The 14210-nt window shown below is 45.0% G+C and overlaps 3 protein-coding genes across 3 annotated transcripts in view; 2 read left to right on the top strand and 1 right to left on the bottom strand.

Annotated features, from left to right (window-relative positions):
- The window catches only part of T265_07228 (hypothetical protein), a gene marked incomplete at both ends in the record, with an annotated part of 6939 nt that extends 6689 nt beyond the window's left edge, over positions 1 to 250 (bottom strand). The window contains one exon of the mRNA XM_009172693.1: positions 212 to 250. Within this exon, the coding sequence (XP_009170957.1) occupies positions 212 to 250 (39 nt within the window). The remainder of the gene's footprint in view (positions 1 to 211) is intronic.
- Positions 1 to 1519, top strand: part of T265_07229 (hypothetical protein) — a gene marked incomplete at both ends in the record, with an annotated part of 4142 nt that extends 2623 nt beyond the window's left edge. Inside the window, 2 exons of the mRNA XM_009172694.1 lie at positions 29 to 109; positions 1262 to 1519. Of these exons, the coding sequence (XP_009170958.1) occupies positions 29 to 109; positions 1262 to 1519 (339 nt within the window). The remainder of the gene's footprint in view (positions 1 to 28; positions 110 to 1261) is intronic.
- A 1465-nt stretch (positions 1520 to 2984) lies between these two features.
- T265_14237 (hypothetical protein) lies at positions 2985 to 13885 on the top strand (the record flags this gene model as incomplete). Its single annotated transcript, XM_009172708.1, is given in 8 exon segments — positions 2985 to 3238; positions 6272 to 6386; positions 9319 to 9477; positions 11173 to 11298; positions 11791 to 11984; positions 13341 to 13616; positions 13659 to 13734; positions 13739 to 13885. Coding segments are annotated over 8 exon segments (1347 nt in total).
- Positions 13886 to 14210: the final 325 nt, after the last annotated feature.

Below are 14210 nucleotides of genomic sequence, written 5' to 3'. Positions count from 1 at the left end.
ATGTATCGCGATATCTCGAATATCGTAGCGACTGAAACATGCGGCGGCCTGGTGCAGCATATTCAGTGGCCTGAGAACATCACAAACGAAAGATTCAGCCAGGTTCCAGGTGAGTCTCTCGAAAAAAAAAACAAATTAGATGGCAAACGAGTGTATATTCGCTAACTTACACTGTCATCCACGGGAGCATTATCATCCAAACTTCACACACCCCAATGTTATCTTCGACTGTGAAACATCGATTTGTCATAGAATACAAGTTGTTTCGCTCTGTATTGCGACCCAAATTCTGACGCTTTTTGTCCCGCGTGTTTTATCGGCAGTTTTATCACATACGGTAAGAATCGACCCTTGTTTTCCCCCCACATAGATCCCTTAAGCCATCGAGCCAAGTTTCTTCTTTCAACTACCGCCTGACACAGTTTGCCACATTTTGAACTCGCGTTCCTGACCACGCGGTCATGATTCTTAAACAGCGTATGAAGATGCCGTATGAACCAATTCACTACCCTTTTCTCAAGTTTGTTCCTCTTCAGTCACCAATTTTTACGTCTAATTTGATGTCTTTTGTTACCCGGAGAGGCACACTGCCTCCCGGTGGAAGCAAAAGGGCTGAGCTACTGCCTAGTTGTCCAAGTTTAAACAGGAGCAGTCAAGACAACGCGGTCGGGTTCGAAACCCGGACGGTATATTCGTGGTCCCGTGTATGACTGGAAAGCGCATCAATTCAGACTTATTTCAAACCAACTTCCTCTCCTCCAACCTTATTCAAGCTTTTATATTTCAGTCAGACATTAGAGTCCTAGATCCTTATTGTTTAAACCAAAAGTGAATACCAGTACAAAACAAGATGATAAATTTGTAAAACAGGGTTCGTTTATTCAACAGTGGAAAATTGACGTGGGATTGATTGTTTAGGCTGCTTGAAGAAGTAACCGTATCTAGCTGAAACCGCCCATAACTTGCATGCAAGGTCTGTCAATTCGACGTTGTCCACCCCTGATTTGACGATGCGTTCAATTCTGCTGTTGTCCTGAGTCTCATTGACGTCAGTGCCGAGATCGGATGTGTCAACCACCACCCACCAACACTGAACGCATTTCGTCGCCCGAACTGTCAGTTACGGCTTTCATCTAAACCCCATGATATTCCTAGAAAAATGAGTGTCCTACAAGTGACTTCAGAAATCCAGATCAAAACGGGGTGGTTAAACAAAACCTGCATTTCAATAAAATATTCTTCAACACGTTCCTACAAGTAGCTCAACAAATTTCGAAGTAAAATCGCATTCCCAGCAACTATTCAATATGGGAAAGGTTTCTCAGAATCCCGAAATTTCCAGCCAGAAGCCCGCAGAAAGGGTGAAAAATGTTCAGCTGTAGAACCCTTTCGGTGCCTAGATGCCATGCCCACCGCAGGAAGCACGAGGGTTGGCATACTGCCAGGTTGCCCAAGCTTAGAGCGGGGAAGCCGAGAGGGAAAGGGGATATGCCAACATATGAGAGCAAGACTCACATAGCTGTGGACACTATTCGATAAGTGTTCCAAAAACCATGCATTGGGGCGGCAGAGTAATGCTAGTGACTTGGAAATACTTGGCTGATTTGAGGCGAGCTCGATACTACTAGCTACGAATTGATCAGTATCATACGGCCAACAAAAACTTATTCAGTTCAAGTAGAACATATGGTTGACGGAAACTCGGAGACTGCGCCTACCTGATGAGCCCAAGAAGGGCGAAACCGGTCGTGGGCTGTCGACGGACTTTCAGCAACCTTGTGAGTAGTTTCCTTCATGAAAACAGCTCACTCAGTTTGACAGTTTAAAACCCAAGGGATGGCCGCTAAGCTTTTAGTATGGTGCCAAACGAAGCTGTCAGCTGAGCATAAAACCGTCCGTTTACTCAAGAGTGTGAAGATTAAACTTGGTGTTCACCTGCCAGGACACCGCTGGGGAGTAAATTTCGCTTTATTTGACGGGAAGTTCATTCGATCTTCGGTGCTTTTGACAGGTGTTGCGTTCAAGTCAGGGTGTTGAGGAACTGTCAGACCAGCAGCTAGCTAAATGTGATCGTGTATTGTTTATCCACCCGACGACTTTGTCGCGAGCCTTCACTGCTTTTCCCAGGCTACGTCGCGTGGTTCCCGACGGGGAACTTTGAGTCACTCAAAGTCACTCAAAAGGGAAAACCGGCTGCGAAATTCTGTCACTGACCGGTGCAGTGCAGTGTCAAGGTTCGCACACCAGAAAAAACGTTGAGCGGAATGTTGGCTCGCTAGTGTGGGTTATGCTTGCCCCCTCCGAGGACAGTCTCGTGACTCTGATTGGAGGTGCAATCACACGGAAATCACAGCAGAACGGGTCAAGGCAGGCTCAGAAAACGGGGCAAGATCATGCATGGGTAAGTAGGTTAGTTACGGGCTCATGTTAGCATACTAGTGTCGGACCTGGCGGCATTCGCAGGAAGGTGAATGGCGGGAACGGAAGAGCAAACCAGGTGAGGATCAACAGTACAACACGGGTGGCGTAAGCGAGTGAATGGGGGAATTGTCATGACACCAGCTTAGATTCAATACGTTTACTGGATGTCTGAGGTGCATACGGCTTTCACACTCCTTCACCTGGCAAAAAGTGAGTTCCTGAACTAGTTCCCCATCTTAGATTATTCTCAAAGCCATCGACGTAGGTGCTGATCTTCTGTTGGGTTTTTGTTAGAGAGCGTACCGGTGGAGGAACTATTCCGGAGAATAATTTGTAGATCAGTGTCAGTTGGTTTAGCGATGAACGTATATAAAACACGGACCTTCCGGTCAGTAAATCCGTACTCTAACCATGGAGCCATCTCGACCCCAGAGCTGACAACATTCTTCGCGTATTTTGGGGAGCATTCTTGAATTATTTTTGTAACCAATAAAAAGTTCATCCTGAAAAGGCAACCCAAATGCAGTCTCTCCAAAACCTGAGATAGATTGTCATCTGTGCGAATGAATCTGACTAAGGAAACTACTCACAAGGTTGCTGAAAACTATCCGACAGCGCACGACCGGTTTCACCCTTCCTGGGGCTCAGGTAGGCACACTCGCCGAGTTTCCGTCGACCTTATGTTCTACTTGAACCCAAATTGGACTGTTTTCGAGAAATACACTCAGTTGCAAATCAATTTGGTTTTCACGAGAGACTCAGCTGAATCTCTCGTTTACGATATTCTCTCAAGGAGCATTTTCCACCTGTTTCGGCAGTCATCATGGATGTTCCTATTGTATTAGTGAAGTGAGAGATAAACGAACCGCGCGACCAGTATTTTACACTATCTCTCTGGAATTTCACCTCTGAAAAACACGCTACCTTTAATGGACGGGCAATCTTGCTCATCGTGTGCTATTTACACCGCACAGGGGGCACGCTCTTTAGCGACCCGTGCTGCTTTGAATACGGGTCAGCCACACATATGTACGGAAGTCGAGATGACTGCGACACTATTGGACCCACATGGGTTCATCCTGCTTGGTCATACTGTCTGAGAAGCCTCCACCTCACTTGAAATACACCTGAGGAAGTTTCATCATCCCCGCTAGGATTCCACATCCGTCTCTTGTTTGTTCTCCTACTCTCAGGTAGACATTCCTTATTGTTGACCGTTGGGATTCCTTACCCATGGTGAGACCTAGCCAACAGGTGTAGAGTAACTAGCCCTGTGACTCTTGTAGTGTCCTTCAAAAACCGTCACATTTTCCTCGTCTCTTCCTCTCACGGAAGTGAGACTGCTCAAAAAGAAGCAATCGTAGATGAACAGTTGGTACTAGGACGTCGGTTTGAACAGTTACTGTGATGTTTTCGAAAGACAGATCTATTGTCTCGGTTCTCAGTCTATGTGGCAAGGCTCATGTCTTTTGCGTATTCCAAATCACTCGGAACACTACTTATGAGTAGTAAGTGGGAAATAATTCAATCTGTAATTACTGATATAGTGATCCATAGAAAATTAACTAATTTAACTAAATAAACTCTGAAAACAGGCCCTAAATAAGTCAAAACCTGTGATGAACTGTCGAAAAGCATTCAGTAACCCCATAGCTGGTCTGTTCCATCAAAATCAGAACGCAATAAGTTTGCACCCGAGAACTTCGAAAAGCTTCATTTGTTAGAGATCAACGATTCACAACTACTCTCCCAACTATATCGGTCAGAAGAACTTGTGCCCTCTGGGTTTTGACCCTCAGGTAATAGGCTAGACCCCTCCATCTATACTCACATACGTGACCGCTGAGTCAGAGATTCGAAACTGAGTTTACCAAAACGCTTGTATGACCAGTCATTTAGGATGAGATATTAAGCATTAAGCAGCCAGGAACAAGCTATCTATCACAATGACTGTGTTGCCGCTATTTCTGATGAGTGATTGTTGATGACACTTGTGAGGTCAGCATGAGGGTGTTGATGCGAAATCTGCTCTTGATGCTCCAACATCATTTTGCCTCAGCGCTTAAGCGTCTTGAAACAAGTGTAGAATATGATTTAACGTCTTCTTATGGTGATCTGACACACAGAAAGGTACTAGCCTTGGCTACCAAGGAATAATTAGACGCTTATAGGTGTAGCGAACTTAACTGGACCGGTACTGGCACCAGGCAGAATGCTTCCACTGAGCACAGCAATCAGTAGTGAATCAGCAGTACTGAAATTATCAGTATATATCCAGATAAGCTGAAACTGTTTGAAACGAAATGTTACAGGGAAACTCCGATAGTCCACCTTTACGCCATACCCCCTCGCTACATTTTAGGCAGTCCCCCTCTAGTTAAGTTGCCTTGAAAGGTCGCGCATTGGCCTAACCACCAATTCAACAGCCTAGAGTTCTAGGCATGGGATAGTAGCTGGCTCGAGAGGAGCTAATCTTGATGTTCCAATCGTGGGCACAACATCCCAAAAGATGACATAACGGGGCCGGCCTCAAAGGAGAAAATACTTCGTTTGGTCATAGCTAACTTAGACTATCAGTCCTGACAATCCCAGGGTCATATTTTTGTCAGGATCCAATGAGTTCAATGACACTAAGTCGGTCGCAAGATCTTGGACTGTTATCTTGGAAGTGACCTCGTCGCCGTTGCATTTATGCATATGGGAACCGCCTTGCCTCAACAACTTGGTTGTTCGTCCTACTAACCTAGCAGCCGGAGAGGCAGAATCGACCAACACTGAGCAGTCATCATCGTCCGATGATTCGCAATTATCTGTCTGTCGTACGCCTCAGAACGAATTTCGTACAGAACGGCTTCCGAGGTCTGCTCAAAGTTACCGTCGACCATTGAAGACCTTGTGACGCCTAATCTTCTGGTTTTGAGTGTACTTGCAAAAACATGTATCCAGTTTCTGCAGACAATACGACCTCAATCGGGGTAGCTGTACGATTCCCAACCACACTTCATACCCACCTCAATTGAAGGGAAAACTGGATGTACAACTATAAACAAGTACAGTTCTTCTGGGTAACAATTGTTCATCCAGCCATCACAAGCGTTTCTTGGAACAATGGACTCATGTAACATGCGGATATGTTGTTATGCTAGCGTGTTGCTCTCACCTGGTAACCACAGGCGACAATGGTTGATCCAGTCATAAACAATTGCAGCCCAATAAATGTATCAGTTCTTGTGTTAATAGGGACGCACACGGTGGTCACAGAAGTTGCTCACGGGTTATCCTCTCCCACGACATTTTGTGGTCGTGCGATACAAGTGAATGGTGTTTTCGTGCAATACCTCACACACTCCCACTCGGGAACGTTGTTTACCTGTAAGGTCCGTCCCTGTATTCAGACCAAAATATCGGAAACATCCTGAAAAATGAACGGGTAGAAATGATGCGGAAGCTTTCTTCTACAGGTTTTCAATGGCCATCTAAAGGTAACCGAATCAAGATGGCTTGTATTAAAATCGGTGGAGAGCGACAATATTCCCCCTGTGGTCCGAAATGAGAGACGGCTGACATCTCTCGGTGCTATTATCGTTGAACTGTTTATATGGAACTTTTCAAGCGGTCAGTTATCACGCGCACTCTAGACTACAGGGTGAGTAGTGACCTCTTTGCAATGTACTACTCATAAGGTTGCTCAAAACCAGTCGACAGCCCACGACTGGTTTCGCCCTTCTTGGGGCTCATCAGGCAGGCGCAGTCCCCGGGCTTCCGTCAACCTTATGTTCTACTTGAAACCAAATTTCACGGAATTAGCGAATATACACTCATTTGCCATCTAATTTGTTTTTTTCGAGAGACTCACCTGGAACCCAGCTGAATCTATCGTTTGTGATGTTCTCAGGCAACTGAATGTGCTACACCACGCCGCCTCATGTTTCAATCGCTACGATATTCGAGATATCGCGATACATGTATATCTTTGTAATGTGGTGGTAATGTAATGAGTGGTGATCTCAGTAGTGTAGAATCACTGACAATCGGTTTTGTCGAAAAAAAGCAGCTTTTGGTGGAAAATCCATAGTTAGAAATTCACTGCAAACGGATCTGCTTGTCTTTTTGCTTAGAAAAGAAAGGATCAATCGATGATCACTTTTTTCGCCTCTCTGTTCTAATTCATACCCAGTGAGGTCGACTGCCGAGCTGCACCAGCTTTGCGTACTTGCGAGCTTATGTATCGTTGCTACTTCGAGAACTAGGGAATCAAGTTGTCATAATCGTTACTCGTTAGGTTTGTATGCACTTGCACTGCGTTTTCAACTTCTATATGAACGTTTTCAGGGCCACGTGAATAGGACTGTTCCGAGTGTTGTGGAAACTGATTGTTCCCCTTGAAAGGAAATGTCCAGAAAGCTTGGAGGAACGCGTCAACGAACTAACCAGCGTTTTGTGCGTGAATGTGTTTGACTTTAGCTTGGATGCCTCTTGGGTCAAAGCACCACATGTCTTAGTGTTCTGGAAAATGGCAGACAACCCGTAATCAATGATTCGTTTCACCGTGTTCTCCATCACGCAGGACTCTTAGTTGGGATGCACAATCTGAACCGGGATTCTTTTCGTTAGTGCTACATTGTCTCCTAAACAGATTTTCCGATAACCTAACCTTTTGGAGGGCTGGGATTTTGGTGGTCCAGAGGTCACGTGAGAGAGTTTTCGAAACGTATTCAAGACAGCTGTGGCAGGCAAAGTTGTTGTGAATCGTGAGTGAATATTAGTTATACTTTGGTAGTAGTAAGTGCTAGTACTATGTAGTATGCAGTAGTTTACAGTAGTATCTACTGCTTGTCATCGCCATTTGTCCAATGCAGCCTTGATTGGCTGTCTAGGTGACTTACAATGTGGAGCAAAATTTTACTGAATATCTTCGAATCTCCTCACCACCTACAACTTATAAGTAGCCTGCTTAGAAGTGGAAAAAATCCTACAGGTCACTTAGACATTCTTCCTGAGGCCTCTGGTACCCTGGAGAGCCAGCCAATGCCAACGTGGTGTGGACTCTGTGTTTGAAAGGTGACTTCACTACACCCTGATTATGTGTGATTCTTTCACAATGTCCATCAATAACGCGTGACTGCGTGTTGCATTAGTTGGTGCTTGCCCCGGGTTCGAATCTCCCCAGATATTCCCTATAACGGATAGCCTGCTCCCAGGTAAGGAGAGGTATAGATAGCAGGGAAAACATTAGATAGTCACAACATTGGCTTCATTCATGTGGATTGTGATACTAAGCTCGAGATGGCTTAGAGGTAAAGACACGACCTTACTAATTGGAAGAATCGAACCCAACCTTGGCAACTCGACTGATCCTCTCTAGGGTTGGGCAACCCAACATTATGTCAGCCATCTTGCCTCCTTCGGATGACTGACAAGCGACGTGGAGGAACTTTAGCAGTCATCCTCGGGTAAACAGAATGAAGGCATCTCAAACGAAGTCCCATGATGACCCTCATTGGAAGAATGGAGAGCCAGGTGATGCTCGGCGATCGACTACAAATTGTCCATACTCGCTTGCGTGACATTGGTATGGGCACCGATAACTGACTGCGTGAGAATAGCTTAAACTCCAAGAATTTGGTCAAGCATTTACATAGCCACCACTGTGGCTTTAGTGGGTATTAGGAAAACCTGCTGCGAATGTAACGGGACTACATAACAGCCAATGGAATAACCGTTTTTTGTTAAGACAGATTTCATTGGTTGTTCTTCACTCGCCCTTGACAGATGAGTTGTACACTCGGTATCACTTTTTTGACCCACTTGTACGCGACAGTGATCAACAGAGCAGCTGGCTCGCGCGTTCGTTGACTTTTTCTGGTTTGGTCAAGAGCACCAAGCGATCAGGCGGCTACCCGATCCGGGGTTCACGATAATAAGCAGGCTTTAAGTAACTGTGGTACACAAAATTGTGAGACACAAATGAACCGAAATGTTTTCAGCAAACCTATGAATGGTTTTCTTCAGTTTGATAACCCTTATCATGTGGGGAAAAGTGTCAAAGTATGCCTGTTTTCGTCACAACGTAATAGTGACTGGTACATTTAGCGTTTTCGGACCCAGGTAGGCAAGCTGGGTAGAAAAAATTCACGGTGCAGACATTAATGAGGTGAAGTAGCCCAAAATGTTCCTTGTTATCTCGTGAACTTGTCATTATCATTGTTTCACGTGAGCAATTTGGCGATTAACCAGCCTGACATGTATGACACAACAACTATTCAACGACCGGCGGTCTGTCACTTGTGCCAAGCACAGGTAATGATGTGTTCACCTTGTTCCTTTGTGTTTTTCGGTAACGTAACAGATAGTTCATCAATGTGACATGACATCTGCCAATTTTCAGAAGCTCGATGCGCGCGGCTTTTCAAGGTGTGCGTAGGTTAATGGAAAAAATCGCCACTCGATGTTTACTCTGCATAGTCCGGATGGAAAACTTCACGAAGAACAGGCAGGTGTTGCGTTTGCTTAGTCACTGTAAGGCCCACCATATTCCTTAGTTCATCAGCCTTAAATTAGTCCTTCACTAGCCGGGTATAAAGGATAAGTCCCACATATATTGTGCCCCAGGTCAAAATCAAACGTAAATGGAAAGCCATTGGTTCGAACTTTGGAGGGAGACGTAAAAATAGCCACCCACCCGCCCAAAAAAAATCTGTTGTGTTCCCAGTGAAAGAAAGGCCTTCGCTGCACAGTTATTTATTACAAAATGCCAACTGAAGAGTTACAGACTATTGGACAGGGGAGCAAAACTCTCATATGCATCTTGTTTACACAAAATGAATATCCATCTTCTCCTCGAACGCATCTTCCTGAACTTTCCTGGATATTCATCCACTGCTGCTCAAATCCAAGCAAATGCGACTCCACAGTTTTCGTATTAGATCTTACTTTTCAGGGGACGCGAAGCGGATTTACGAGAAAACATACTACTCGTATGCCTCCCCAACCAGTAATATCACCATTACACCAGAATTGAATTCCTCGAATTGGTGTGCAGCCAACCACTTGTTTGTCGGGTTTTTTGAACCAGGCTTGCTGAAGATCGCTTAAAATGGAATTAGCCGCATACCTATTTATGCCAGTACTTCCCAAATTTCACAAGTTGCCAGAGATGAACAAGCCCCGGCGGGATCCATTGTGATCCATTCTTGGTGAAGAGTGAATCTCTTTAACGTAAGTTGGTTCATTGGCTGATGGAGACCTTGAAGCCAATTAGGTGTAAGTGTACTATTCAGAGATTGGCAGACATACTTTTGGTTATACCTCTTAACAGCGGCGTCTCTTACCGTTGTTACGATGAACATCAAGAAACAACTAAGACCAATGGGCTATTCTGCTAGCCTCAAAAAGACTCAGGTTTTCATGAAAATGATGGATAATATGGCTGAAAAATTGAAGATACTACTATCTAAGGGGGTGAAGTTTCACAAACCAGTGCGATAATATTAACCGATCAACCGAAAAACATATCGGGTGGAAACGTCACGCTTTGTTGCTATAGTATTTCTGTTCGACCCAAAATTACGAATAACTCTAGTCTATTGGACTAAAAACTCACGTCTAAGAGGAGCGCCCAAACCCAACAGAGATGAGGTCCCTGTGAAATCAATTCTGACTATCCCAATATAGTCAGGTCAACCAGCTAGTTGGTCAAATCTCTGATTCCGACCCGCGAGTTTCCTACTGAGCAAACTAATGTTTTGAACTCGCGCAAATTCTGGACCAGTTATCAGTGAGTTCACAAAAGATATCGTGTATGGAAGTAAACTCTTTACAAATGTTTCTTTTGATCAGACTAGAAAATTGGAGCATTTTCTTACGATCGTAAGCAAGTGTTTGACATGTATTACCTCAGAATTTTCGGGATAACTTTGCATCATTCTCTTTACAGAGAACTGTTGTTTTGACGTCGATAGAGAGGGGTATAAACACACTGGCCGCATATAATTGGACGGCCCATCTGAGACGTTATAAGCAGACATTATTTTGAGCTTGGCGGTTGAAATTACAGGTAGTAATCCCTCGTATGTAACTAGCCGCTCAAGTAATCCTGGCGTGATCAAGCGGGGAAAATCCGTCTCCGACGGGCTTCAAGCAACTTACCCAGTCACCCTGTTTTGTACTGTCCCACATGCGGTAGAGGTAAGTATGAATTAGCAAGACAGATCGTCTCATTATCCCAGTCACGTGACTGACCGATCAATCGGTGGATAGCAAGTTGAAACGTCGTTGGCTTGTTCGCTGAGCTGGGCAGTTTGATTGCAAACGTTTGATCACCAATCGAGGTGACACTATCAGTGCGTTATTGAGGAGCGTAGTGGTGCGTAGCGGTGGGTTAGTGGTTGTGTGCTAAGTAGTGGTACGCGTGTGTTAATGTACGTGCTGCTAGCAAGGGATGACCTTTGATCGCGACTAGTTGTTCGGCTGGACGGTTCCATTGGTTGCTCCATTTTCCTCATTCGCCGATGCCCACGTTACCTTTGGGCTTGGCATCCCCTGCTATCGTAATCCGGTCGATGCTGCAGTGACCTTTGTCCTTTCGAGTCCCGGCCACTAACCCACTGCTACGCACCACTACGCTCCCCAATGACGCACTGATGATGTCACCTCGATTGGTGATGAAACGTTTGCAATCAAATTGCCCAGCTCAGCGAACAAGTCAACGACCATCTACGCTACCTGAGCTACCGATATTTTCCTCTGTAGTATAAGCTAAAACGTGGAAAATTACCTCGGCGACCGATGAATGCATTCTGTCCACTGCTTGCAGAGTTGACTCCAGTATTCGTCTCCAATATCAACTCGAAATTGTCAGCTTTCACTCTATTGATTGTTTATTGATCGGTATCGATTTAGCCTGTCTGCACAAAAGACCTTGACGCTTACCATTAGCAATCCGTGGACCTGAGAGTCGGATCCCTTTTTCCTAAAATGCGTCTGATTTTCTTTCATTTTTTGAATTCCTATTTATTCCCGCTGTTGACGTAAAATTTACAGTTTTCAGTAGTGTCCCTGGATAGATGTCGGCAGCCTGCAGCCATTGTCGTCTTGCTGTATTGTTCAAAGTACATTGTTTTTCGCATACACCCCAACGTTGCTTCTCACTGCTGTCGCATTTGAAGAGCCCACTGACGTCAGCTGCTCCCTAAACTAATTTTCACAGGCCCTGCCCCTATATACAAGCAAGTGTTGCAATTGACTCTTAACGCCCAGAATAGAATTAAACCGCCGGCTTAGGCATGTACAGTTCACTGAGGGCATAGCTAGCCGAATTATTCATTTGAATGGAATCATCGTTTGCCCAATTCAGGGTAACGTAAACAGAGATGCGGACAACCCTTGACTTGGCGGAAGAATATGGAGGAGATCACGAAACGCTTGAGTGCTGTTGGTGCTACTAGCCTGCCAGGGTGGGGACCACGTTATCCTCACTGTGCGTGGTTGGAGACACTACAGGATATGGCTGCCAACCGATGTCAGTGGCGTTCTTGTTGTCAGTTTCTATCCAGATTGCCTCAGTGAATGTGTGGAGATGTAGCCACCTCGGAATGATTGTAGTAAACTAGCACCAAGTCCCACCCGCGCCCACCTTTACTCTTTTCTTTACAATGAGCCTTTCAAATAAATCATGGTTGCACGACAGTGAAGCATCGGTGTTGAACACTGATGTCATGCTGTCGATGATGATGATTATGATGATGATGTGTCACAGTGACGATTTGTGTGTCAGTGCACGTCACAACCACGCGTAGATTGGACGACTGTTCTTCTTGACCCAGGACACCTGAATCTTTGCAAAATTGCAGAAAACATATTACTTACCGTTTTGGAAAACCCAGTCGTTAGGCTGGGTGGTTAAGGCACAAACCGATCACAAGTTCTGTGATTCGAACCCAAACTCCGTATTGTGACTGCTCCTGCCTAGGCTTGGACAACTTGGAAGTAGCTCAGTCCTCGTGCTTTCTTCGGTTTCCATGGCAGCTAGGCACCGCAAGGCCGTCACTGCGAAATGAATATTTTCATCGGTACTTTTATCATTAGTGTTGCTCATTAGACAGCCAAGTAGTAGGTATGACAACTCACTCAACAATTTTTTCTCCAGAAAATCGTGTGCCCAACTTCCCCAGCTTGAATTCAATATTGCAGGAGCGCTCACTTGCAAGCAGGTTGCTTCACATGGTCATGGAAATCTGAGCCCCGGCTACGCCGGAGTACTACATGCGGACCCTCATAAAGACACAAGGAATGAACAGCTACCCCAGGAAATTTCGTTTTACATCACAGTTAGTTTTGTGTTCGAGGTGTGTTGAAGGCAATGGCAAGAGATCGATGCGCTTTCTCCGTCTTCCAAACAAAGAATGATGTATCACAGTCAACGGTGCTGATCATATTGGAGGCCGCTTTTGCAGACGTCCAGCAGGAGATCAACTGCTCTTGCACCATGCTTTGGGAGAAACGAGTCAAGCGTTGAAAAGAGTGGAAAAGAATGCGGCCAAACATACCGCGACAACGGTGCTCAAATAGGTCGCGATCCAACATCTTCTGATGTTGTTCGGTTCACCGAATCACAGTCGCTAAAGTTTATTTTAGTACATGCTTACAACCAGGCGAAAGTCGAACGTGCCACCTCAGAAGATTGCGACATTTCGTTCACCCCGCTTCAGTCAGCTTGAAAGCAGGTCTACGCATTCCAGTACACACCTGAACATCAAAGTTAGGTGAATGCGTAAAAACGAAATAAGTGGCCGTCAGGAAAAATAACTATTTTTACATGATAAGGTTTCGACACATACACTCATTTGCAAATCAATCTGGTTTTCACGAGAGGCTCAAATAAATATCTCTTTCATGCTGTTCTCCAACTGAATGTGAAGCACAAAAATTGCCTCATATTTTAGTGGATACGATATTCGAGAAATCGCAGAAACTACTCACAAGGTTGCTGAAAACGGTTCGACAGCCCACGACCGGCTTTGCCCTTCTTGGGGCTCATCAGGTAGGCGCAGTCAACCTAATGTTCTACTTGAACCCAAAGTTCAAGAAATATACTCATTCCAAATTACTTTGGTTTTCACGAGAGACTCAACTGAATCTCTCGTTTATGATATTCTACAACTGAATGTGCTGCACACAGGCCGCCACATGATTCAGTTGGCACGATATTCGATATATCGCAGTATATTTTCATAAAGGAAACTACTCACAAGGTTGCGGAAAACTCTTCGACAGCCCACGACCGGTTTCGCCCTTCTGCTTGGGGCTCATCAGGTAGGCGCAGTGCCTGAGTTTCCGTCAACCTTATGTTCTACTTGACCCAAATTGGACTGTTTTCGACAAATACGCTCATTTTCAAAACCGTTTGGTCACAGAGTTGTTGAAAATTCTTCGACAGTTCCCCAATCGTTTCGCCCATCTTTAGGCTAATTCATTGGGTGTAGTCCCCGAATCGCGTTCAACTGTATTTTCAATTTGAATACCAAAGGGTACATAATGTATGAATAAGACTCATTCGCAAATGACCATGAATTTAACGGAAGACTCAGTTGAATCACTCGTTTTTGTTGGTTTTCAAATATGGAGACATCTGAGGACAGTTCACTAGAATACCTAAACGCAAGACTGAACTAATTGTAAGTAGTGCCCTCTCAGTTAACTTCATGTTCCAAACGGATCAGGTGAGCACTTAACTATCGCCTTGGTTCTCTTTTGCGGTTGATAAACGCGACCCACTGGAAGACTACCGG

This window comes from Opisthorchis viverrini (genome assembly GCF_000715545.1).
Source record: "Opisthorchis viverrini unplaced genomic scaffold opera_v5_164, whole genome shotgun sequence".
In the NCBI taxonomy this organism is placed as follows: Eukaryota; Metazoa; Platyhelminthes; class Trematoda; order Opisthorchiida; family Opisthorchiidae; genus Opisthorchis; species Opisthorchis viverrini.
The sequence above is the reverse complement of the archived record's forward strand: the minus strand, read 5'-3'. Positions and strand labels throughout refer to the sequence as shown.